At 31.9% G+C, this 27082-nt stretch overlaps 2 protein-coding genes across 5 annotated transcripts in view; one reads left to right on the forward strand and one right to left on the reverse strand.

The window, feature by feature from the left end:
- The first annotated feature begins 1981 nt into the window (after positions 1-1981).
- gogo (golden goal) lies at positions 1982-19444 on the forward strand. Of its 4 annotated transcripts, none has more exons than XM_067270165.1 (8): positions 1982-2218; positions 10347-10457; positions 12223-12473; positions 12547-12873; positions 12944-13322; positions 14190-14357; positions 14809-15195; positions 18034-19444. In XM_067270165.1, the coding sequence occupies exons 2-8, from the start codon at positions 10388-10390 to the stop codon at positions 18882-18884; spliced, it is 2433 nt and encodes an 810-aa protein (XP_067126266.1). In that variant the 5' UTR covers positions 1982-2218; positions 10347-10387; the 3' UTR covers positions 18885-19444. The 4 variants fall into 4 exon arrangements, with proteins under 4 accessions (XP_067126266.1, XP_067126265.1, XP_067126268.1 ...); XM_067270164.1 differs by lacking the exon at positions 1982-2218 and adding an exon at positions 9361-9513; XM_067270166.1 differs by lacking the exon at positions 1982-2218 and adding an exon at positions 9362-9513 and having other exon boundaries at positions 12550-12873.
- A 518-nt stretch (positions 19445-19962) lies between these two features.
- Positions 19963-27082, reverse strand: part of LOC136975141 (multidrug resistance-associated protein 1-like) — a 76091-nt gene continuing 68971 nt past the window's right edge. The window contains 7 exon segments of the mRNA XM_067270162.1: positions 19963-20331; positions 20403-20597; positions 21073-21239; positions 21320-21478; positions 24346-24492; positions 24948-25049; positions 26117-26243. Coding sequence (XP_067126263.1) covers positions 20220-20331; positions 20403-20597; positions 21073-21239; positions 21320-21478; positions 24346-24492; positions 24948-25049; positions 26117-26243 — 1009 coding nt within the window. The 3' untranslated portion in view covers positions 19963-20219.

Below are 27082 nucleotides of genomic sequence, written 5' to 3' on the forward strand. Positions count from 1 at the left end.
AACAGAAAAATTCTGTCAGGATTATAATTATTTGTTAATTGTAATAATTTAAAACCTCAATATTATATTATATTTATAAATATTCTTATAATTATAAGAAGAGATGAATGTCTTCCTTCAATATAGAATTGAAGTATAAGACTACCTTTAGAAGAAGAAATAAAATCATCAAAAAATAGTAATATTCCTCAACTTAATCTTGAGGTTTGAGAGATATTTTTAATGCAAATTGATCTTTTTTCTTTTATTTTAATTTGATTACATATTTCATTCTATTATGATTAAATGCAGATTTTCTGCTTTCATTTTAGTGATATTATGTAGAATTTTCCATATTTTGTAAAATGCTTTCTTTTGCATCTTTCAATTATGGATAAACGTATCCTACGATTTCATAAATAGTAATAAATGTCATTTGCTTAAAACGTCTTTACGTGAGTTAGAATTTCTTCTACTTCTCTGGAGAAATGTAAATTATGCAATTGCATTCGTTCTTTTACAATAAAAATGCAAAAGAAACCGAAGGAAAAAATAAAAAAAAAAAATAGCATAAATTGGTTAGATAGAAGCCGATTTAAACAAAAATCTTTGAAAATAATTTAAAATACAATTTCGTTTCTATGATTTTATTATTTTAAAGTAAATCTAAACTCTTTCATTAAAAAATGTATTGATTTTATAAGCCAGAAAGTATTTTAAAATATAAAATTTTTCTCCATTTTAGATCGAAAAAATTACATGGGAATATCTTTGTTTTCTTCTAGAAACACGAAACTTGACCAAAAGTAAGAAAGACAACGGAATGCGATGGCTGTCCGACGTGACAATTAGGCCACACGTTCCCTTCGGCCATTAAATCTTCATTTCGTCCACCCATTTTGATCGTTTGCGGTCCCCTTACAACCGCTACACCTATTTTAACTCTGTCCCCATTGTCATAAAAGTGCAATGGCGACTCAATAACTTTGCCCTTCGTTCGAAAAATATTCTCGATAAGTCTGAAACTTGTACAATAGCAAAATAATATCGCTACACGTGTCATCATTTTCGTTTTAATCAAAATTCCATAGCGTGTAGAACTTATTTTATATTTTACAAAAGTCAATGCCACACTATTTCTCTTTTTTAAATAAAACTTTTAATGATTATTCTTCGTAAACTTTGCATATTTCTGAAAATAATCATGTCTATGTTTTTATATATATTATAGATAGATTTTTGTTACCATGGCTACAAAACAAATATAACAATTTTCACCTTGAATGCATAAATTAACAGGTAAATTGCTACATATCGGTATAAAAATATTCTATAAAATTGTATTGACTCGAACGGTAAGATTTCTGAACGATTCTGGATGATTCCAGAGGTTTTTTCCTTCATTTTTTTTTCTTTTTTACGTGTTACGAGTGTGGTGTTGATCAGTCACGTGATAGTGCCACACGCCACAATCTCTTTAGCCCGATATTTTATTGACAATCGATTTGTTAGAACGTTATTAAAGCACCAAATCTAAAATTCTCTCATTTAAAAATATAAAAATGAGTTGCAATAAGCCGAAATTTAGAAAGTGAACGGTCGTAAGAAGTTATTTTACTTTTACAATTCTTTATTTTAAGTGGCGGGAGAAGTTAATGAAGATTTTTTGTCGTAACGATGAAATATTTCGTCGAGAAATTACCCTTTGCTACAAAATCAACAACGGATTTATTAAGAAGAGGAAAGGTTAAAACTGATCAGAATTGATCTGGAGCGCGTACATCGCTTTGCACTCAAATCGCAAATCATTTTTAGCTCCTCCCTTCCGACCAATTCCTTTTCTTGCAAGACGTTTACGAGCGAAAGGCGACTCCTCGAGCATCATCTTTTCTCCAATGGCATGGTCCCTTTTCTAGTTCTCCGACCAACCGCTTGGCATCGCCCGAATCGATTGGGGGAACCCAACAACGGTTTGGTGGCTCGCAGTTGGGTCACGTGTAGCCAGGTGCAAGTCTCCGACGCTTTTATTGTTGTCTGTACTGTAAACCGTGTCGACTTTCCTACAATAATATCTGTAATTTTCTTCGGTTATCGCCCTAATTACACGTCTTGCATTGTTATTTAAAGAAAATTGTAATCATTTGATCAAAAGTTTTTTTTCCTCTATAAAGTTACATTTGTTTGTTTCTGGATAATAACCGAAAATGTCATTTCTCTGCACGGTTTAGGAGTGATGCCGGTAAGCCCAACTTCCGATTGTTTTAGATTAACTTACGTTTATTTAGAACGAAATCCAACCTTTAAAACTAATTTTATTATATTTTTATTTTAATTCTATAAATTTAAATTATATTAATAATATTTTATAAAATAAAATTAAGTTTAAAAAATATATTTGCTACGATTTCTTTTTAAAATATCTAAACAGCTCGAAGAGGATGGAGATCGATTCTAATATTTTTCTATTATAAATTATAAATTTTAACAATCGATGAGATTATCTTAAGTTTTAAAATCTTTAAAATCTTGTCATTTTTGTGTTATATTTCTTTATTTGATGTATAACACAGAAAAATATCCAATTATACCGCTTAAATACTAATTAATTCACCAATACAAAACAAAGAATACGCTTAACGAGGATTCGTATTTCTCATTGGTCCAGAACGGCATCAAACGTAGAAAAGGATGTTAATTCGGATTTTAAAAAGTTATTTTTTGTTGATTGATGGATAACTTTCAATAGTCTATTAAATAACCTGACCATGGTGCGGTTGTCTATGTCATTAGAACCTTGCGATTTTCGATTACTCTGCCTACCAGATGGTGAAGAGAAATAGGCGCGACTGCTAAACGAAGCCTGTTGTCCCCAGATAGTTGTTTTACCGGGATAGGATAGGTTGAATGCAGTAGCAGCTTTTTACCTATCCCCAGTGTGTTGTTCTTCCCTGGCACGAAACGTGTAGGTAGTCCATTTTCCTGATCTACCCCGTGCCGTATTCTAAATCCTGATATGAGAAATTGGTTTACACTATTTAAAGATTTAATGTCTCCATAGATACATAAAGCTTATTCCTCATCGCTGGATTGGTAAAAATGTATCTTTTACCGTTTTTAAATTAGATAGAAAGACGTAAAGAAAGCTCTCGACGTTAATGTTTAAAACAAGGGACTACTTCTAAAGGAAATAATTATCTTTTTAATACTAATAAAAACCCCTGTTCTTTAGACTCTATTACTTAATTGCTATCAGAAATTAATGAGTTGCGGCATTTATACGTTATGGTTATTAATGGACTCACTCTGCACTGATGAACAGGGAGGAACATGCAGCTTTATCTTTCCAATTGGAAACTTATTTAAAAGTTCCGGCTGTTAAATCCTGGTAATTATAAAATAAATATGAAATATGAGCTACAATAATTCTTGTAATGGTGGGAGTTATATCAATTTTTTTATTTTTATTTTTACAGATTTTCCGGTCTTACTTAATTCGCCCGAGTGGGTTTGTATTCAGAAAAACATTAGGCACACGCGAATGCCACACCCTACATCGATTGTAGTCCTTTCAATCGATTTTCAGTTTCTTAATAAAAACTTAATTTTTCTTATAATTAACAATATCATTCTCGAAATTTATTTAAAGATTAAGAAACGTAAGAGTAATATATATAGGCCTATATATGTACGAAAACTCACAGTCTCGTTAACTTGAAAGCAAATTTATTTAGCGATTCCTGTTGCAAATGTTTGACGTATTACCGAAAAGATAATACGTAGATTTAAAAAGACACGGCGACTATAGTATTTGAACAACAGGTTTCGCTCTACATCTTTCATTATTCCGTGGGATGACATTTCATACACGTAAGCATTAATGTAAAAGTTGACATATCGCGCTTCCTTTTTATAGAGGAGAACCCATTCACAGTCTAATCTTAGTTCAACTGATACTCAGGTAAATGCGATCGATTGCCTGTCCCCACGGGCTCTCTTTCTTGGGACCCACCTGCTCGTCCCACGTATTTGATTTATGTTAGTCGTTCGTCGTCATGGAGAAATGCGTGAGTCCTTCGCACAGTTTCCATTACTTGCATATTTAAGTACGGGAAACGATCATTTAAGAGAACGAAAGGCAGCCGACAGTATCCGAGTCGTAATATCCACCATTTTTTTTTCTTCCATTGATACCCACTTTAATCATCCGCTAGTCGCGAAAATAGCTCTTCGTACATCAAAATTTTACCCTTTTTGGTCGTGTGACTTATGCCATGTGACCGTCTACCGCTGACGTCAGAAGGGATGACACGTATTTAACCCTAACCTTCCTAAATCAATAAATCATTGTTCTGTTTGTCTGGAATGATCTATTGATTGGAGTAAATTTTAAAACGAGAAGATTTGGAATTTATTAGATTCTAACGAGTGAAATTTCGTTTATTCTCCGTGCGATAGGAAAAGGAATATCGCTGGAATGGCAACCGCAATAAGGATTAAAGCAAGTGAATTAGATTAAAAGGTTTTTTGATCCAATTATAAGTCGAATATACTACAGCTTCAGTCGATTTTAGAACATTTTCGATGACTCACGTTACTTTTGTCACACTCTTTACAAAAGTCATAACCATCTGGGACTGTAAAACCAATTGATTTCCTTGTACACCCAATCGTTTTCATAAAGAATGTCTAGAATTTACATCATTCATTACTAATAAGGATTCTTTTCCCGTCATAAATTCTTTTATTTAGGTCATTGTTGTACATCTTACGTGTTACACGTTACTATGGTGACCATTATAGACCTACTGCTCTTATATCCTATAATACACGGACGTAATTTTATATCAGTGCAGGTGAACAATCGATAACAGGTAGAAACGGTGGAAAAACGACCCGTGTTATTCTGTAGGCTAAGTAATATTATCCTGTTTGTTAATGTCGAAGTAGGGAGAGCAATTATTGAAGCGAGTTGGAAGCTTCCTTTGATGATTATCCTTGATCAGCTTTCTCATCAGCGGATATCGTTTCCCCGTCTTCTTCCATTTATTTAAGACTTTTTTCCATCTTCCTCCCTCGATTTAGTCCCACGGGAATAAAACACGCATGCGTTTTAGCTGTATTTAGAAGAATCCCGGCTAGATTAAAGCAGAGTTCGACTTCTGTTACGTATATCTTTCTTATTTCGGAATATTTTTTTACCAAATATTTAATATATTTTAGAGTATTGCGCTAAAAAGAATCGATTGGAAACTCCAAAATCTAGTCTCCTCTCGAGATCTACTTAAAAAATAATCGAGCGGCAACGTTCGACTGTGAAAGAAACCCGAGAACATCTGGCAATATGGAAATGTCTGCTACAATTGCAATTATCCGATCTCTTTGTACCAGATGGCCATACGAATTATGAAATTTTGAGTTCTTGTTAAACGGTAAATTATGCAAAATTAAAAGAATTTGATTTAATATATTTCAAAATTTCTAAAAAAGTCAAGTTTATCTTTAAGTACGGGGGTTTAGAAATTATGTATTATGATAACACGTTCTCCGTTCTCTTCCCTAATTAAAATGTTCGTCCTCTGTGTTTACTTTAGCTACTTTAAATGTAAAATACGGCAGTTTGCATTATGCTGCATCCTTTAGCAAACCGAGTTATTAATATCCCGGTTATTTGCTTAAGGAGAGAGTAAATCGAAAGGAATCTGCTCGGATTAACATATATACCTGGAGGAAGAAAAGATTAAAATACGTCCCTATACGCAACGAACCATTTGTAATCGGGAGAAGCTTACATGATAATAGTGTACTGTATGATAATGTAATTCTGTTGGGCGTTGCCCAGATGATACAGGTGATTATCCAGAGTTAAAATTAAACCCGACTGGTGTAGGGAATCGGAGGAGGATAAAATTTGTGCCCGAGGTTTTAAATCGAATTCGGTTTATTATTTTAAAAAGTTCTGTACGGCCCGACGACACCGGAATTAAATACTTCTTTTCGTACAAACAATAGAGAAAAGATGTTATTAAGTTCAGTGTACACAAAAAGTCTCCCCACTCTCTATCCGAGGTTATATATCACCGGTAATCGAAGAGTGGACCATCCTTTCGGAGGTGGAGGGGTTGTCTTCCACCTTTTAGTACCTCACCCATCTCCCAATTCTAACACTCCGTTGCCACGGTAACGATAGTCTTTACTCTGAAAAAGCCTGTGCCTTAGGGCTATAAATTACACCGCTAAGGGTGTACGGTATATCAGTTAAGGCGGACAACCTCCCTCCTGTAAATGGAGACGTTTTGGACCCGAGAAGATTTAGGATAAAAGAGTACACCCATATATTTCGGACTTAATTCTGCCAGCTACTTTAGCGAATTTTTTGATTTTTTTTTCCGACCGATAATCGGGCAGGAAATTCGTTTGTTTAAGACGAATTCTCCAGTTTTACGGTAGTAGATTTAACTGCTTCGCCTTTTCTTATTATCGTCAAACTTTTTTTACGAGTTTGGCCCGCGGTGAAATGGCCTTTGCCCCCCAGAGACGATCTCGTTCATCCGAAAAGTAAAGCTATTCCCAGAAGGATCGTGAATGCTGGTGCGAAATAGGATGGACGACAAACACCCACTTCTGTTCTTCTTACTTTAATTAAGCGAGTGTGTGTGCAAATGCCTCCGGACGTCCGATCGAATTTAAAACTGATTAAACTGCAACTAACCGTACATTTCTGCTAGAAACACCAAAGTAATTGATAAGAGCCGACTGCACCAAACAAGTGCTGTTGTAATTCTACACGTGAATGAAAGAAGCTTCTCAGCACGAAACATAGAGTATGTCATCGCGGGTATGCTTTATGAAATTGTAGTACGACCTCCCACGGCTCTAAACAACGATAGTCCTTATCTTGGACTAATCCTGCAAATCTCTACAAGTTCCTGTCTTCTGCCAGTGACTGAACAAACTCTTACAAAAAAAGGAAAAGGAGTTTAATTTTTTTTAAATCTGATAATTAATTTGTAAATGGACGTACTAAAACATCTTCCTTACGATCTTTATGTACGTCGTATATTTTTGTGGATCGTTAAATCGACGTACAATTTGTTTCTATAACATTAAACTCCGTAATAATTCTTATTCGTTACCATTTTGTGCATATAATTAACTGAAGTTAAGTGGGCTAAACAAATGTTTTGTTTGTTAAATTAACGAGGGCTTAATTGAGTCGACCAAGAGCTATATTTAAGCTATATTAACTATATAATTTATTTATAACAGAGCATCTTGTACAAGATTTTTGTAGTTTTATACTGGAGTATTTGTAATGTATTTTGCATACGGTGATTATATATCGGGTGCATATTTTTTCCTCTTTCTTTAATTCGGCATGCCTCAATTAATTAAATCCGAGTTATATATATTAGTGAGTCATACTATCGTGACAATATTCAACGAAAAGTCGCGCCTCGATTGTTGTACCCGTCTATTAATTGATGGAAAGGTGGGAGATTATTTGATCGATGAGTCGCCTGTCAAAGATCATTGGTTCCAAATTTTGTAAAAATTCATTTTATAATCTTCTCCATTGTGATCATCCGAGACTAAATTCGATGTTAACCTCTCGATATTGGGCTAAATTTACGTTTACAAATGGGAAACCGTCATTGATTTACCGTGTTTGTTAGTTTGTAAAGAGAAGGGAGGAGCCATTAAAAAAAAAAGGTTAGAATTTCGTGTCACATCTGTCGTCTCGATCGGTTATTGGTGGAAAGTGGGCGACCTAATTGTATGCAATTGGTTAATTACCTCACGCAATGCATCATTAAAAAATTGCTTTAATCTAGATACAGTAAAAAAGAAGAAGTAAATAGTGTTTTACTCAATTATGACATCACAACTCGAATTTCGGTGACGAATTGCTGCAATTTTCTGTTTATTTATTCATTTCGGTGTAATATCCAGTAGTCGAAAGTAAGAATTATGAAATGACACGCAGCTTTCAGCACGGTTTATTGACCCACGAAAAACTTTTTTAAAACGTATATTTTGTCGTATAAAAATCGTTACAAAATGCAGAAATTACAGAAAGAAAGAAAGAAAAAAAATGGGCGAAAAAGATTAAAAACCACAATTTCGAATTACGTCCGGACAAGTGCAATACAGGCACGCCTAGTCTCGAGTTAAAGCACGACAGCAGCTATCAGCATTAATAATTTCTTTATAACGTAAAGATTTTTTGCTATTACGGTTTTAATTTCGGTGTAGCACGCGATATTCTTGATGGTTACGAGAAGAAGAAAAAAAAAGAATAATAATACGGCACGATTTATTTCAGATACAGAGATGAATGAAGCAAAAAATACAGATAAAAACTGTAAATTTTGTGTACTCTTCCTTAATTTAATAACCCGTTTATTAAGAAATCTCTTTATTAAATTTCGAGTTTATTAAGTTTTTCATAAATTACAAGCTTCCTTTTTTTTGTCGCTCGAAAGTGTAGATTGAAAGAAGCCAAATAAGAAAGATTTCTCTTCGATAAAACTCATTTAACCTTTGCTATTTACGTCACGAATTTGTTAAGAAGCGCGCAGAAACGGGTAATAACAGGTGAGAGAGTATCCATAAGCCATTAATATCAAAAGTTCTGACAAGTCAGAATGAAAAAAACGTGAAACAGAGCGGACTATTAACGACATCAAACTGCACCCAAGACAATTACACTGTCAGCAAACTCAAACAACCCACCGTAATAACAGTAGAGGAAAGACACGACTTGTCGTTGAGAATATCTAGGAAAAAAAAAGTACGTATCTGCCGGCAGAATCCACGACGAAGTGCCACCCTGTCGTACGCATACTTTTCTTATTAATACTTGTCGGTTATCCCCTCCCTTAAAGTGTGGGTCAGTGCACCGAAGTGGCCCGCAGCAGTTATTTAGAGTTGGATCTCGTAGCCATCTACAATATCATTAATTGGAATTGCCGGGTTGGACCTTCTTTCCCTCTCTCTTCATTCTTATAAGTAGCGAACGTTTCGCTTGACTTAACGGCAGGTGTTTATTACTATAGTAGCACGACCGCTTCTCTGGATGAATAGGCCTTACCTGTCGTTTCTGATATATCGCATCTGACTGCACCGCATCTTTTGGGGGGACCAAATCGTTTATAAATAATTTTTTTAAAGAAATTATTGCCGAGCAGACAGTTTCATTGATTGTAATTCTTGTGTTGTGAAGTGTTATTGAAAATTTAGCTTACGAAGGCACGAAATATTCGGGTTAATGCGGGGTGCTCGTCGACTATCTCCATTCTTAGCGTATAAAGCTATCAATAGTAATATATAGACGGAGATGCATAGACTATCGAGACATAAAGTGTCTTATCTGCGTTGTTAATCACACTTATCTCGATTACCTATCACGTGATGCTAGTTCGTGTTTCTTCCGCCAGGACGGACAATGTGCCCACATGATGGTCGAGGGCTATCTAGAATGGGTGGTTAGCATTGAGTCAGACACTCTGGAGTAATCATGTTTTGGCTAACAGGGTAAGCCGTTTTTTTTTATACTGTTCACAGCAGGGTTTCTTACGGAGAGCGTCGTATTGGCTTTTTTTCAATATTCAATTGTTGATCTAACTAAGTGTCCCAAATCAATTGTCGGTTTCTTTTCTATTCCCAACTCGACCGCCACGCAGTCGTTTCCTAACACAAAAGAGGATAGACAATGACTATTAACCTGTTTATTTAGCTGTTACGTATGTGTTAAGGCTATCGATAATGACTTATCCCCGTTTCTATTCGTTAAATGTATAGAAAGATGTCTATCTTCTTCATTAATATCCCGTCCACACATTGGTTCCACTAATGTAAAAAAAAAAATTCTGCCTTATGAAGAATCGAATGAAGCAGAAAGAATTGACAGCGATACTAACTCAAAGTGTCGTCTTCTTTCGATTAAAAAAAAAGACATGAGACGAGTGGGCCCAATTTAGGTTTACGAAAATTTATCTGGAATTTTATGCTCGGTAGATTCAACGTTAAAAGCACCCAATTATAAAAACGATAGAAACTTTTTAAGTTAAGGATTAACAAGCCAAAACCGTAGTCTTAATGACGGGCACGACCGATCGATTGTCGTTTCTATAGGTCTGGTACCGAAAATGATCGCATCATTGATGTTCAGCCGATGGAAAAATCACCTCACCCATTCTCTCGCATTGAAGGTGACGTAAGGTGTCACGTGAATTTCGGTATGCGAGGGCGACTCGAAAAAATGGGGGAAACTCCACTTTCGGCACATTTGGCCCGTTTTCTAACGCCGACTTGTTTTTGCCTTTCTTGTCCCCGATGACAATACAACTTTCCCCTTCTCTCCGCAGGGTCCTAGAACAGGCTAAAAGACTTCACTCTTCTGGCAGACATGTGGTCATTTGCTGCGGATCTGGCTCTGGTCTGGATTTTTCTTCATTTCTACCTCCTCTACGTTGCCTGTAAGTATCATTATTTTTATCAAAATTAATTATTAAATCTTTAAGCTTTCAAAATATTTATTATGTTTATTAAAAGATAAATTCTTTCGATAATTAAACCGTTTTTTAATCGAGTTTATTCGGCAGTTTAATTGAATTATTGTGTGCTCGTTGTTTAAACACTGCAAGTCTTATGAAAGAAAATACAGTTAATTAATTAAAACACAAGAAAATTAAAATGACAGACAATCAAACAGTTGCATGTTAAATCAGCATTAAGAATACCAATTTTAAATATGTCTCTCTGTTTACTCAACTGTCTACCATTATACATAATTTTTGGGTCAGTCACCCGAATTATCTATGCCCGTTTTTCTCCTTAGAATTAATTAAACGACAATAGCTAGGGGCTCAAAGTGCAGACACAAGACTTTATATGGGAAACTTTTAGTGACTTTTAATTGCTTCTATAGAGTTTAATGAATACGAAGTAGTTGATTTTTCAGAAAAATACTTATTAGAAATGCAAGTATTATTAATCTATTGCACATTTTATCTTCCTTCTAGTGTTAATCAATTGCGGTTTTATAATATACTCGAGAGAAAATAATACATAGAGACGATTCAGATGGTTAAATGTCATAAAAAATGAAAGTTATCGTGACTAGATATGTGATTCAGAGCTGAATTTCCGTTCTGATTCTGCACCTATTCTCTATTTTGAGATAATCTGCGAGAGTTCTTTCATCACATCCAACAATCGGAACTGTCAACCTGGCTATTGTGAGGATGAGGGAGTGAGATTCATTCCCTTTTAGATCCACGCCCATTCTAGAATTAAGATTTGGTGATTAATGATTTTAAAAAAACCTTCAAATTATCTAAAAAAATCTATTATGTTCTCGAATAATAATAATAAAAACAACATTATCAATTATATGCTTGATAATTTATGAATAAAAATCTCATTCATCATGCATAACGATGATTTAATTGAAGCCGTCTCGTTAGGAAGTAGGAAAGAGAATTATATATTAGAGTTAGAGAAGACATTATCGCATCGATCAGCATTATGCTTATCTGTTTTTTAACAATGGTACTGTGTAAAACATTTTCTCTAGTACTCGGGTCATAAAATGTTATCAGTTAAATTAAATATAATACAATTTAAGTAAAAATTAGTCGAGCTGGCAGCGAAGATAATTGATAGTGAAGGTTAAGTTTCGGCTCGTTTCAGTATCAGTCGAGACGTGCTGCACGTCTTATTATATTTAATAAGTCGAGCATCGGATAATAGCCGAGAGGAGCGCGCAACGACTGTTATTAAATGCTTTATCAACACCTCGAAAGACGAATTAAACGACTTTCAAATATGTGTCACATCCCATTGGCATGCGACTTCAAATATAAATAGTTAAGTTAAACCCCGGAGTAGCTTATCACACGTTGGCATCGAATACTTTCTTCTTCATTCTATTCTTCTTCCCGTTGTTTGATTGACGTGTTTGTATAAAGTCGATGGCTGTACGTCGTGTATACTTCTATTCAATTAAATTAATGCTCCGTTAGCTTATCTGTCTTATAACTTGTGATTATAACTTTATAAATGGACTGATGACGGGCGGAACAACTTCGATTTCTCACCAGTTTGGTCGCCCACTTGTGCACATGGGAAAGGGGATGACAACTATAAAACTAGACGGGAGGCCTAAATGGGACGTTTGGGGAAAAGCCAGTACGATATACGTTTCCTTCGATTAATTTCTACATTAATTTTATTGTTTAGGTGGGAAATATTACACGGTTTCAGCTCCTAAGAAGTACGTGGCGTTATCTGGTGATATAGAGACCAATTTTAAGGTTCCGGCGGATGCTTCCTCCCTCAGAGTTCAGTTAACTGACGTTAGTGACTCGAAAGAAAGACATCTGGTTAAGAAGGAGGTGCCGAAAGCCATATCATTTGGGAAAATAGTCTTTCCCTGCGGAATCGTGGATAGAGCTGGAAAGTTCGAATTCCGACTCATAACAACTGAAGGAGTCAGTAAAGCTTTTGAAACTTAAAAAAAAAAATAGATAATAGATGATATAATTAGCGATAATTTTCGTTTAGCAGGAGAAAGTTTTGGCAAAATCGGAAATAATGGAAGTTACTTGGCCCGAAATAGCCGTTCACGTTCCTTTATTAGTGGAGACTTACAGTTCCGATTTCATCGTCGAGTTATTGGCTACGATTAAATGTCACCCGCGAGAAGAGGAAGATTACAAAATGCATCTAGAACTGATGTATCTCGGTCCCAGTCTTCCGTCGGTATCTCAACACACTTCGTGGTATCATTCGTACATCCTACTGAACAAGACACTTCCTCCGGTTTTTACTCACAAAAACGTGGAAGTTAGTTTGGATTGCGAAGTATTCGATCGAGCCGGATATCATAAGGTAAAGAAACGTTACAAATTTAATTGTAGTGTGTTGTATTAATGATTAACGAGCTTATTCTTTATTTTAGATCCGTATAAGAACCGAAGACAACGTACAAATAGCCGAAAGTGAAATCATCGAAGTTCTTTGGAGTCATCGTTATTCCATTAACGTTCCTCAATCCACGCTGGAGCCGTGTAATCACGGGATAACCGTGGTCTACAAATACCCACGATGCACGTTAGATCAGGATAGAATTAGAGTGTACGGTAAGAAAACGGCTCGACATCAGGATATGGACTATTTATTCGAAAGAAAAATTAAGAAAGGAAAACATTCCATTACCATAACTTGCGAATTACTCGGAGAAGAATATACTTCGTTCTGTTTTGTTTACGTCAGCAAAGCGAATAATGGTGCAGTATTCGAACTAGTCAGGCAGTGTGTTTCTAGAAACATTGATCCAGGTAAGCGTGCAAGATATACGTTTAATTCTTAATGGTTAAAGTGTCTGCCCAGATGGCTGTTCTTGGTCACAGCATCGTTTGAAAATTTGATTTTAGTAGTAAATTAGATCATCGAAAACAAAGTTTTAAAGACGAGAAATTCGTGGCATTCGATGGTCTTACGTGCAAGACGGTCGAGAATGATATTCCATTATACAAACTATGTTACTATGGTACCTAACTGGATTGCCTGTTTGTTGACTGATTTATAATATGGCACGCATTACACGGCCGAGTGGAAGATTTGCGACACTGATTTAATTCGTGCTTAGATTGTTTAATTGGATTAAATTCTATTTAATCCTCTCTTAAAAGAAAATCGAATCCTGTTGCATTTTTGCATATGTATATCGTGTGAATTATAATTCGATTATATATAAACTTTCTTCAATTATTCAGAGTGTAATCTTAATTATAAATACGGATTCCCGACGTCTAAGTGTCTGACATATTTGATTTACGTGTAAAATTTTTCCAAGGGGAAACACGAAACTGGAAGTTGTACGTCTTTTTATACCATCAGGTGACAATCCCGTTTGATTAATGCATTCCTAAGGGAAAAAATCATAAATTATTCATTCGATTTAAAAGTGAACCGTGCGAAACTCAATCTTAAATTCCGTCTAGAAACACAAATTTATAGCTATTAGAAAATCCGTTTTTGGATCATTTTTATGTTTTTATTTAGCACTTAAAACAAATCGGAGGGGGGGGGACATCTTCAAAATTCCCAAAATGATATAAAATATGCTTAAGTTATGTTTATTTAGTTACTTTTCTTTTATTTTTCAACCAAGCCAGTTGGGTTTTCTTTGGTTTTTCTGTCAGGAGGGTCGTCTACGGAATGGAGCCAATGGAGCGAATGGAGTCCGTGTTCATCCACGTGTGCATCAGGTGTACGTAGTAGATATCGTTTATGCAATGTAGCCGACGACGATGGAAATTGTCAAGGTCGTCCCGTCCAAACAGAAGCGTGTAGCAACAGCGATTGTACAGGTACAATTATTGGTTTGATGCACTTCACATGCAGATTAATAATCACCTTTTTATTTTAAGTAGTGTTTGTAGTTGGCATTTAGATTTATAAATAGTATTTGTTCGCCTCGAAGCAAAAATTATTTACAAAATTGATATATTTGCTGTGACACAGAACTTATGTGGGACGATACTTCCTTTAATACCTGTTTATCGTAGAGCGTGAGATTTATAACATCTGCGATGTGCGCTCTTTCGTTGATATCTATATTTATGGAACATTACACGGGGCACAAATCGCAATGTAGCGAGAAAAAGATCGCTTTGAAGGATATTGATACGTTAAAAATTCCCTTTAAGGCAGCAAAATAAAGAAAGAAAACTAATTTTGTTTGGGAAGAGAAACTCGCACGATCCTTCGCCACTTCTGTTCTTCTTCTTCTGATGAATTAAATATTATTTTTCTTTGTAGAAATAACAACATACGTTGTAGAAGAAAGTCCACTGGTTTCTACGCGATGTTGGTGCGGTTGCAGCATCAACGTCACTTCAGAAGGCATCTTATCCGGTTACGTAACGCCCTGCGAATATCCGGTGGTGTGGCATCTCCGCGTCAATCCTTCGGAAACGATCACTTTAGAATTCCGACATCTCAATTTAGCCCTTTGGAAGAGGTGGTTAGTGATTAGAGATGGGATGTTGGATGTCGGCCCCATATTATCAGTCGTCAAAGACGATCACCCTCTTCCTCCTCCTCTACAGTCTTTGAGGGATTCCGTAAGGATAGAATTACACGCCTCCAGCAATATCTCCGCAGAAAAAAACGACGTTTGGTTTAAAATTGTTTTTAGGAATGCGGGTGAGTGTTATTTTTTTTAAATTAATATTTAAAATATAAATTTATTTGTAGAAAAAAATGCCGTAAAACCGCTTAAGTTCATAACGTAAATAATGCTTAGAATGGATCTTCAAAGTAAAATGATTTTAGAAAATATTAAATATCTCTTAGGAGAGGTATTTCTACCCAGCGCTTATACAATATTTAATAAACTCTGGTTAGTTTTGACTGCACGAGGAATAAAATAAAAGGGAAATTAAAAGAATATTACATTTTGATTGTAACTTAATAATACACGAATTTGTTTTGAAGTATAGGAGCGAGTTTCTGCATAAAAAAAAAAAGAAGCAAGCGCTTAATCTTTAGAATAAATATTAAACGTTGCAATCGAAAATTTGAGTGTTATTCAAACATTGCACACATATATACAGTATTTATAATTTACAGTTAACGCCAAACTTTGTAGAATGTACTAATTTATTAATCTATCCATTAATATATAACGATGCCAATATAACACTACACACATTTAAAGCATTACACGTAACGTCTCGGTTTTAAACTTCAAGAAAAATAAAAATATATTTATTATTACTACATATCAGTATTTTATAATAGATTTAAGAGGAGGGAAAAAAAAACCACTTTAAAGAGAACGGAAAAGACTGACGACACTAAAATGGCGTGGTTCTATCTGGTACCCTCCTCACGAAATCTATTGTTATAAATCTTTAATAAAGACAATAAAGTAAACTCGCAGTCTACGATTGCAGAAAAAATAAAATTATATATAAATGACTCAATACACCCGAGAAATTACGCTCTAAAATAAAATTTAATTTTGATAAGTTTTGGAAGCGTATAATTTGATTTACTTTTAGTATTTATTTTAAATTTTACAAATGTCATTAACGGGTAACACTAGTTGAAATGTATACTCGTCCCTTCATTTAAGTTTCACTCAGAAAAATCGTTTATTTACTGTTATAAAAATGAAAAAAAGGATAAAATAGCCGAATTAAATTTAGTGTATAGATAACTTGAAACCGTGCCGTGTTTCTATTGTTGTTTCTCACACACAAGGCAGTGTAATTTAGTGTATAGAATTATCTGTAGTATACAATTCCCACGAAAACACTCGAAAAATATAAAATAAAATAAAATCGCCTCTACACAATTTATTAACTTCCTTTTTTTGTTGTTTTCCTGCTCAATAAACAAGTCCTCCATCTTGCTCTAAACCAATTGTAGCCTGCATGCTACATTTATTATACATCATAAATGTATTTATTTGACTCATTCGTTCACAACTTTATTCCTTCAGAAAGTATTTTTTGTATTTTCTCGAAAAAATATTTGCTTTATTTATTTTATATTTTCTAAAATATTTTATGACTCGCACTTTCAATTTAATGTCAAAATGATTTCTTTCTTTTTTATAATGCTTAACAACCTAACCTTATTTCATTTTTCTCACGAATGTATCTCTATTTTTTTTTTTAATTTTTAATTTTTATTCATAAAAACAAATACTTAATACGTGACCTAAATATTTCATATAATTAATAATTTATTTATGAAATAAATTGGTTAATAATTTAATTAATAAGTGTGAGAAAATCAATTTATGTCATCTTTCCATTTTCTCCTTAATTAGGATATAACAACCATTTTGTTTAATAAAATATTAATTTATAAATGAAAAAAAGATAATAATAATAATAATGACACTAATTCCTATTCATAAGTATTGTTTTATATTTTATAATATTTATTATGCAGTCAGACCCGTTACAACTTTGCAATTTTTGAGGTGTAAGTTAGAAAAAGTGACTTTGAAGAAGGTACTGAAATTTAAAGAAAAAAAAATTCAAATATAGTTTAATATTACCTTAATCGTTATTATTAAACAAATATTAAATTATATAAAACTTAATTTAATTTAGTTTACTGCAAAAGACTTATTATTAACGGTTGGTTTAGACAGCAAATGCCATTATTTTCAATTACATTATCGATTTTAAATAAAAGATAAAATTGCTGTAATTTTTGGGTGTCGATAAACATATTGGTTAATGTTACCTATGGTTCCAAAATGGCAGCTCGTCTCTGATTCCAGCAAATATAAGAAGGGAAACAGTGGGGACGCACGTTCTAACCTAACCTATTCTGATAATTTTGTTGGTAATAATTATAATAATTTATTAGAATAGGTTAGGTTAGTTTCCTTTCTTCTATTTGCTGGAATCAGAGACGAGCCGCCATTTTGGAACCACAGGTAACATTAACCAAAATATTTACAGCAACAACCAAAAATGGCAAAAACTCGAGTTACTTCCATTAATTTTTATATTCATTCATTATTATTTGCCACGAGGAACTTTGGAGCCATGTGAGGAATTGAGATTTTGAACATTCACCCCCTTTTGGCCCTCTTCTCGATGATTATAAAGTTATTAACTGTTGTTAAATTTTACGTTTAAGAACCTTTCGAGCGAGTGACCATCTAATTCCTGAGATACAAACGGTCAATTTCTTTTAAATTTGCATATTTATGAATGGTTTTCGCTTCAAAATTTGGATGTTACGGAGCATTAGAAAAGTATTTATAGTCTTAAAAACAAAACCAATTCTTTTAATAGGTCACACTTTATACAGGTGTTATTTAACATGGCCGGTTTTATAGGGTCAAAATTGGGACAGTCCGTTTCGAGTCATTTAAAAGAGAGTAACTTTAGACAGGTCCGACTTTATTAAATATTATAATGTGGGTCCATTTGTGTAAACGTGTAAACTCTTATTATATAAATAGGAATTTAAAATACATTAACCTAATTTTGGATTTTAATTTTAAAACAGAACCGAGTAAAAGTTTGGCTATAGTCAGCCCATCGATTATACCGGAGAGTAAATTGGGTGCCGTACACGTGGTTTTCGTGGTGTTGGCCGTATTATTAGGAACTACTACAACGTGTTTGTTACTTTATTATCACTTCCGTTGCTTCCGCCAATCCAAAGACGGCGCGAGTCTTAGAAGTGGCTCGCCTTGTTCGTTAAATCATCACAAACACCCCGAAGAGGAACCGTGTCCCAACACTCATCTGTTGGCGGCTAACACGTCGATATCGGAAATATCCGCTTCTCCTTTGCCACCCAAACGGAGACGAAATCTGGAACTGCAACAAAGTCCGGAAGATTATCTTCATAACTGTTTCATTTTTCGACGTGCCTCTTCCGGTTCCGTGACACCCACCCCGGAATCTGTGGTACAGAGTCCGTTCTTAAGTAAGAGGACATTGCCCGTGGCGGCCGTCTCGCCTCAACCTCAACCAATGAAATCGGCCCTGCGTCATCCCGAAGCCAAAAATGGCGCGAGCCAGAAACACATTACAGTTATGTCTCCTATCAGGAGGAGGGACAAACCGTTTGGTAAGGCGTCGAAACCTACACAAAGAGAAAGTGCCGCTCCTCTGACAGCTTCACTGTCCGAATTCTCTATCACGGGTTCCGAAGACGGTTTCGAATACGATTATTATGATTACGGTTGCCACGATGTGCCCGGATCTTTCTTTTGTACCGATCCAATGTTAATGGAATGGCCTCCGTTCATCCCCATACCTCCACAGGTAGATGATCTTGGTTTTCCTCTACAGCATTTTATGCCTTCGTCTCCGAGTGAATCTCAAGATATTCAGTCCACCAAATCTTAAGGCGTGATTTATGTTTAAATAAGAAATTAATGGAAATACTCGCTATTAAACTGTTTAGAATTCCGAAATGATAAATATAAAATTCATTTTTAATTTATAGTCATTATGAGAAAATATTTTATAAATATAGCTTTAAACACTTTGTAGGTATGTTAGTAAAGATGTTCTAGTCAGTAATGCATTAAAATATTTTATTTTCTTGCTTAAATTCTTTAAAAAACAATCAAATTCTTTGTATATATGTAAAGTTCTAGTCAGTAATTTGCACATTTTATGATTTTTTTTCCCTTTGATTTCCTTTCAAAAACACAGGTTCAACTTAATCCTAAACTTTATGCAAAGATGAAACCATTTATACATATCATGAAAATATTTTCTAAAAGTTAATTTAAAGTACAAAATAATCATGTGCAATATTTATTTACATTACCTAAATGCTATTAAATTGCTCAAATTTCATAACAAAAATTTCTCATATTTTCTAAAGGAAAGAAAAAAAATTTTTTAAAGAAAAATGCAAAATTTTGTTAAAAAGTGCATTGATATTCTGTAATCTAATATGGAATGCTTAATTATATATGAAATATTTCAGCTTATGTCATATTCTATCGTTCATAATGATATAAAATTGATTAAAAAAAAAAAATTTAAGATGTTTTTAAATGCTTGAAGTGCCTCCATTTTACAAAATATATATTAAGCAATATTCATAAATTAAAATATGAAACGTGCATATATTTATATATTTCATTATCCTCAAGAAATTTTATATAATTTTTAAAATAATATTTGGCAAATTAAAAGCAAATTTGAATACATTTCATTTGATGCTATATTAATATAACTTAAAACTTTACTTTTATGTAAATTATATCTGCACCGAAGTAGTTTAGATTTTGTCAATGTTTGTATTTTTATAATTATCGCATTCCTCTGTGAGGAATTTTAAATTTGATGTCATTTTCTGTCCAGTGAAGACACAAATTTTGTGATGTTTGTGATATGTACATATCAAGAATAAAAAAAAAATAAAAATTGTCCTTTTCTAATGTGTGATTTTTTAAAGAAAAACTACAGATTAATATCTATAAATTTTATTTATTCTAAAAATAATAACTTTAACATTATATAAATTCATTTTATAATATAATGATATAAATAAAATTTGATATAATATTAAAATGTTTCACTACGTATGTAAACTTGGTTATATAAAATAAAAATTTCCAAAATATAAATTTTGAGGAATGGTATCATGCTATCTTTTAAAGATAACAAGATACAAATAACTATAAATTGAATGAAAGTATTCTGGAAGAACTTCAGAATTCTTGTTCAAGTTAGACCCGCATCTCTTGCCATGCTATAAAAATAAGACGAAGAATCTCGAAGAAGCCTTTGAGGCGGTCCGTCTTCGACGATGCAGCCGTTAGAAAGAACAATTATCCTTGTAAAATAATACATTATTAATTATATTAACTATGCGATAATTCTTAACCTATAATGTCGACTTCTTACCTGTCACACTCTATAACGGTGTGGAGTCGATGAGCAATTGTTATAATAGTACAGTGAGAAAATACTTCACGTATAGTATTGTGAACTAATTGATCTGTTTCTAAATCTACAGAAGCCGTTGCTTCATCTAAAAATAATATACGAGTTCTTCTCAACAGAGCTCTTGCTAAACATAGTAATTGCCTTTGTCCAGCACTAAGAATTAAACATAAAATGAATTAATATATAACTATATATTGTTGTTGACACATGAAAACCTTGTAATCACCACTAGAGGTCAAATAAGTTTTATGCTGTAGTTGTGCAGGCCCGCAGAGTATGCCAAAATCTTGGAAACATCTGACCAATAAAATTGGTTGTACTGTCACTTATAATAAGTTTGTATATAATTAGGCAGTTTTTCATTGCTGAGGAACCTCATAAACTACTAAAATTTTTTTTCTATTGTTGAGTTTAATCAGTAGTTAATCTAGGAAATTACATGATTACAACGTCTAATGACCTTTACATGGGAAAATCTTATGCTATTATATACAATATTAATTGCCTTTTATTGCTACTGTAAAATTTAATTTTTGATGCTTACAGGGTTTGTGTGTGTCAATGATAATATGTAATTATTTTAAATGTTATTGAATCTTTACAAATATAAAATTTATTAAAAGTATACCTGATATTTGAGCCTCCTTCAGTTAATTCATATTCAAGACCACAAGGAAGAGAAGATACAAAACTTTGTAAATGAGAATGCTCTAAAGCAGACCATAAGCTATCATCGTCGTGCTCATTCCATGGATCAAGATTCATTCTTAACGTACCACCAAATATAACTGGATCCTAAAAAACAAGGATTAACTTATTGTATGTTTACAAATTTATATACATCAAATAATTTTAATGAATAAAAAAAAAGTAACCTGAGGTATAACTGTTAATTTTGATCTTAATTTTTGAAGGCCAATGTGATTGATATCCAAGTTGTTAATTAAAATACATCCATTGATTGGTTCAATAATTCGAAAAATAGACAAGATTAGAGATGATTTTCCAGCTCCTGTTCGTCCAACAATTCCAATCTTAAATTAAAAAAAAAAAAAACAAATTATTTAGTCATTTTAAAAGTTGATACTTATGCACAGATCTTATGAATAAAAAAAAAACCTGTAGGTAATTACAAAATAATAAACATTTAACAATATGCTATGTTCTTCAATTTTCTTTCTATTTTGTATTTGCACTTATTTATTAATGATAGTCTTCTGGGCTTCTCACAGAATTTCTTGTATTAGAATTTACTATGCTATAAAGAGTTTCTTAAAAAAAGTCTCTATTGATTATAAAACAATTCATATAATTAAGGATTTTGCTTAAGAAACTCATTCTAGTTTTGAAAATTGCTAGAATATGTTATTAGTAAGTTGCAGATAATCACAAGGTAAACTTGACTGTAAAATATAAAAAACAAATATTTATTGAAATATAAATATAACTTTATGTCTTCACACATTAAATAAAATCAATAACTTGTAATTCATGCCAATGTTCTATTTAAATATTTGTTCAAAAATCTAATAATAAATCATTTCTAAATGCTGAAGCACTCAACTTTATATCTAATGACTTAATATTCCTATCCAATTTCCATTTCTTCAAGGTTGACTTATTTTTGCAATGGATGAATAATGTTCTTTAAGTTGTACAAACAGTATTTCACACGTGGACAAAGCAGAAATCTCAATTAATAAAGCTACTCAATTGGAGTTAAAAAGAAAAACTCTTCAATTTTAATGAAGTAGATTTAGTGATTTTGTAATCAAGTCAATGTAAAATAAAAATTTTAAATCGGTTTAAGTAATAAATTCGTTAAAATCAGAATTAAAAAACATTTACCTGACATAAGAAACAGAAAAATGAGTTCTGAATACAAATAAAAACTAAAAATTACTTTAGGGAAAGGAAATTTGATGGTAACAATGAAGTTATATGGAATGAAAGTTGAGTTATTTACAATTTAAAATGATTTTTGTTTTTCATATTATGATCACTGAATAAACACTAACATGAAATATCAAACAAAATGAAAGCACATGAATTAAGTTAATACTTGAAAAAAAATTTAAAAACTTAAACAACAATCATATTTTATATATATATAACCTTATTTAATACATTTTATATTTCATTTATGAAATTTAATTAACCTAATATAAATTAAGTATTAAATTAAAACGTATTACATATAAACCAAGTCCAATGTATAGTTATAAACAAATTATACTGCCAGATATATGAATAATTAAGCTATAATAGGACAAATTAATTATGTTATTACATAATTTGGATTAAAGATAGGCAGTTAAGCTGCCATCTTGTGTTAAATTTAATAATTAGAAACAAATTAATTAAATTTAAAATATTCTGGAAGAATAGATTGATCCAGAGTTGGGCTCAATCCTACAACTCTTGCTTACTGTGCAGACATGTTTCCAATCCAGGTAGTATAACTTTTTTGTTATTATTTTAATAGTTATAAAGTTTCTAAAATTAAAAACTGCCATATTTTTTAAAATATTCGCAAATAATGGATTATTATTTTACTTATAAATATGAATATAAAAATTGTTCTGGATACATTAATACAATTAAAAATATTATCTTTTTATTTTGAAAAACTTTTTAAAATTAATTTTACCGTGAACATTATATAGAGCTCAATATTCATAAATTCATTACTTGTGCATTTCACATTCACAATTCGATATTGGCAATTATTTTTCATATTTGCTATGCTTATTCATGAACAAAAAATAAGAAAAAACAGATAAGACAATTAAATGACTACTTTATCTTAAACATGCTTTACTACAATTTATTTAATTGCCTGTTAAACCATACTAGTAGAAATAATGAGAGAAACTACTTGGTAGTTTCTCTCATTATTTCAATAGTAACTGTGCACTTATATGGATAGTAAATGTCATGTTTCTATTAATATGCATTAAGAATGTAAGTATTGTTTTATTTGTAGATTTTAGTTAATTTTTCTTTCATCCTTACAAACCAACAATGTCGGCTACCAAATAAGATTACTGCAAAATAGCAAAAAAGGCAAACAAATGCTTCTTCAAAGATAAAATTAAAGTGTTAGATCATTTTTAGGGGGAGAATCAGCATTTATGGTTGCATGTGCTTTAGTCATCAATATAGCAACAATAAGATATATTAAGAAAAAGAACTGGAGATTAGAAACATGTTAGCAAAATTCCTTCTCATACAAAAATTCATTTTTATTTTCTAATTATACATTTTTTAAATATTTTTTTTCAATACTCTGACATTATTTTTTAATGTATTTCTTTTTCTATATTTGCATTTTCTTATTTTACAGTAGTTTTGCAGAAAACTTCCATGAATATAGAACTTCTACTGTAGTAGTTTTTGAAATGGATGAAATAAAAACCAACTGTTCATGTTTTAACAAAATAAAAATAAAAATTACTACTTATATGTAGAATAATTAGCAAAAGAATACCACTTTAATGAAACATAAATAATTTCAAGTTTGTATTAACAATTTTAAAAATATATCCTCAAGAAAACTAAAAACAAACGGAAAGAAATGAATTTTCTAAGGCTTTAAATAGAGAGAAATCATCAGATTATTATGACAATCCTTTTCAAATAAATATGTTTATTTCAGTTCAGAAGTTAACTTTGTTCATTAAGTTATTGGCATTTTTTAAGATTAAAAATTTTACCTTTACAAGAAAACTAACTAAATTGTATTTGCAAGTACTTTTATTTGTTTAGTATTTTCAATATTTATGCTCCATTAAATGTAATTTATTGTAAATAATCAGATTATTATCTGCAATATCATGCCTTATCAATTATTATTTTTTAAATTAAAACAAATCACATAATGATAAAGTTCAACACACACCTTTTCTCCATTTCCAACATCCAAATTTATATTACAAAGTACAGGATTCAAGCTAGATCTGTAAGCGGTACTAAAATCACACAAGCTCAAAGTTCCTTCTTCTGGCCAATCTTCTGATACAGGAATTGTTGATTCTTGCCAACTTCCCTAATAAAATAAAAATTTTATAGTACATTTAGCAAGTTAATAATTGTTTATTCATTGTAACAAAGACAACTTTTAAATTATGAATACACCAAAACAGAAAAAAAATTATATTAAATTACTAATTTTATAGTTCAAATGTACTTTTTACAATTTTAATAACTTATATAAATATTATTTGCACATTTTAATCTAGAAAATGTACACCAAATTTAATCATTATAACAGCAGTTATTCTTTTGATATTTATTGGATGTTTGAAATGAATGAAAATAAAAGCTAGTATACACATCAATAATTTAATATTTACTTCATTGCCATATCTAAGATTCTGACTGAGTATACTTTTAAAAAATATAAATGAATATAAATAGATTTGTATGTAATTTACTAGTTATATATCAAAATTATATTTTAAAATGATATTTTTGATTTAATTTAAGAAAAAATAAGCATACTTCTTGTTCAATCTTGCAGTATTCAGAAATCCTTTCTAAAGATACCATACTTGTTTCTAATTGAGAAATTAATCTCACTAACCATCCTAAATCTTCAGATATCTAAAAAAATAAATTTTTATATACTGTATTTACTTGCATATAAGACAAGGTTTTTATTCATTTATCACAGCTTTAAATTCCTAGGTTGTCCTATACATGCGAGCAAAAGATTCTTTGTGTTTTTGCAAATAATTTTTGTGAACCGTGTATTTGCATTTTTTACTGGATGCTCACCCTCTTGTATTTAAAAACATATTTTATCTGGGTTGTTTGAATCATTCTTGTATATTGCCAGGAGTAAAGATGAATAGCAATAGGAAAAGCAAAGCTTTTGAATTGAATTCCAGATTGAAATTCAGGAGCTCCGATATAAGTTTTAATCCATTCCCACGTGAAAACAGATGATTATTCAGAAATCAGAATACGGAGAAACACATAAGTGTAATTGACGGAGAATGGACTCGATTTAAGAATTGGCAAAAAATGGTACCCGATTGTCCAGCTTTACACGAACAAATTATTTTGTCGATTTTACAAGATTTTTCCTTAAAGTTTAAAATGCCAGTAATTTTGGCGAGACAATCTGCATTTACATTCATTTGATATTATACTTGTAATTAAATGAAATAAAATTAGAATTGTATTAATAAATCTAATTTTCTTTATTTTGATCTTTAAGTCACACCTCATCCTATATGCGAGGTCGTCTTATGTGCGAGTAAATACGATATATTATTGAAATCAAATGAAAAATTGAGTAGTAAAAACTAAAAATCTATCAGAAGAAGATATTTTCAGTAATTAAACTAAAATTTTTAAAATATTTAATATAAAATAATTTTTGTACTTTTAATTATTAAAAATTAATCAAATAGAATCAGTCTTTCTGAAAATTTGATGTTATTAATGAAATATAATATTAATTTAAATTAAATTAAAGTTAAAATTATTACATTACTTAATTCTGTTTTTCTCACTAACCAATATAATAAGTTATTAAATGTCAAAAATGATCTAAGAATATCAATATATTACCCTAGATTTTAAATTTACTTAACGTAATTTTACCATTTAAGATAAGATATCAATATTCCATATAATTGGTTTTCTTAATAAAATATACTTACTGAAGTAGAATAGGTTAAAGCTAATCCAATAAAACCTGGATTTAAATAATCTCTTCCAAATACAGCTAAAAGTGCTGTGAATAAAGCAATAAATCCTCCCGTTAAAAACAATATAGCTTGCAACCACCTAGAAATAAAGAAGAATTTCAGTACTTTTTATTACACAAGATGATCCAAAAAAGTGCCAAAACAGATGATTCGAAATGAAAAATGAGTATAAAGTGTAGAAAAATTTTATTTGTGATTTTAATTTTATGATATTGAAAATCTGTGTTGTGGAAGTTTGAGAAAACAACCAGAGATTTAATTAAAAGTTGATTAGTTAGCTAATAGTAGTAGTAGTTAAGTAGCTTAGTTAACGTAGGCTAATCTACTGCCTGTAGAGTCATTATTATTATAAAATTAAATGAAAATAATTAAACTCAAAAGTCATATTTTTATATTTTGCTACAGATTTTTATTTAAAACAACATATTTAACAACTATACAATTTAATTCTAAATAATAATATACAGAGCAGACAACCTTGTCTGCAAATTAACACTTTAACTGCCATACGACACGCCAGCGGTCGTACTAATTAGGGCCGTACAGAGCCATCCGATGCGCCGGCGGTTGTACTAGTTAGGGCCGTACAGAGCCATCCGACCGCCCGTCGTCGCTATAACCAATGTAGTTTCACTCAAGGTTAAATTATCCTGGCTTCGTAAGACGTTGTTTTACATCCTAGTGGTGGCCTCTCGCGGATGTCTATGAAGTTTGTTTCCGACTGCCGGCCGTCGTATGGCCTCAGAAGTGGTCCGACGGCCGGCTGTCGTAGTTTTTTTAATAAAAAGCTATTTTATATCTAATAGTGAATAGTTAAAAGGAAAAAATATCGAAAACTAGTTTAATTATTCTCTTTTGTTACATATAAAGTAATTAATATTAAATATTTCATGGTCTTATAGTCTCCGGTTTCAGGCC

This window comes from Centruroides vittatus, unplaced genomic scaffold (assembly GCF_030686945.1).
Source record: "Centruroides vittatus isolate TY-2023 unplaced genomic scaffold, ASM3068694v2 contig_364, whole genome shotgun sequence".
In the NCBI taxonomy this organism is placed as follows: domain Eukaryota; kingdom Metazoa; phylum Arthropoda; class Arachnida; order Scorpiones; family Buthidae; genus Centruroides; species Centruroides vittatus.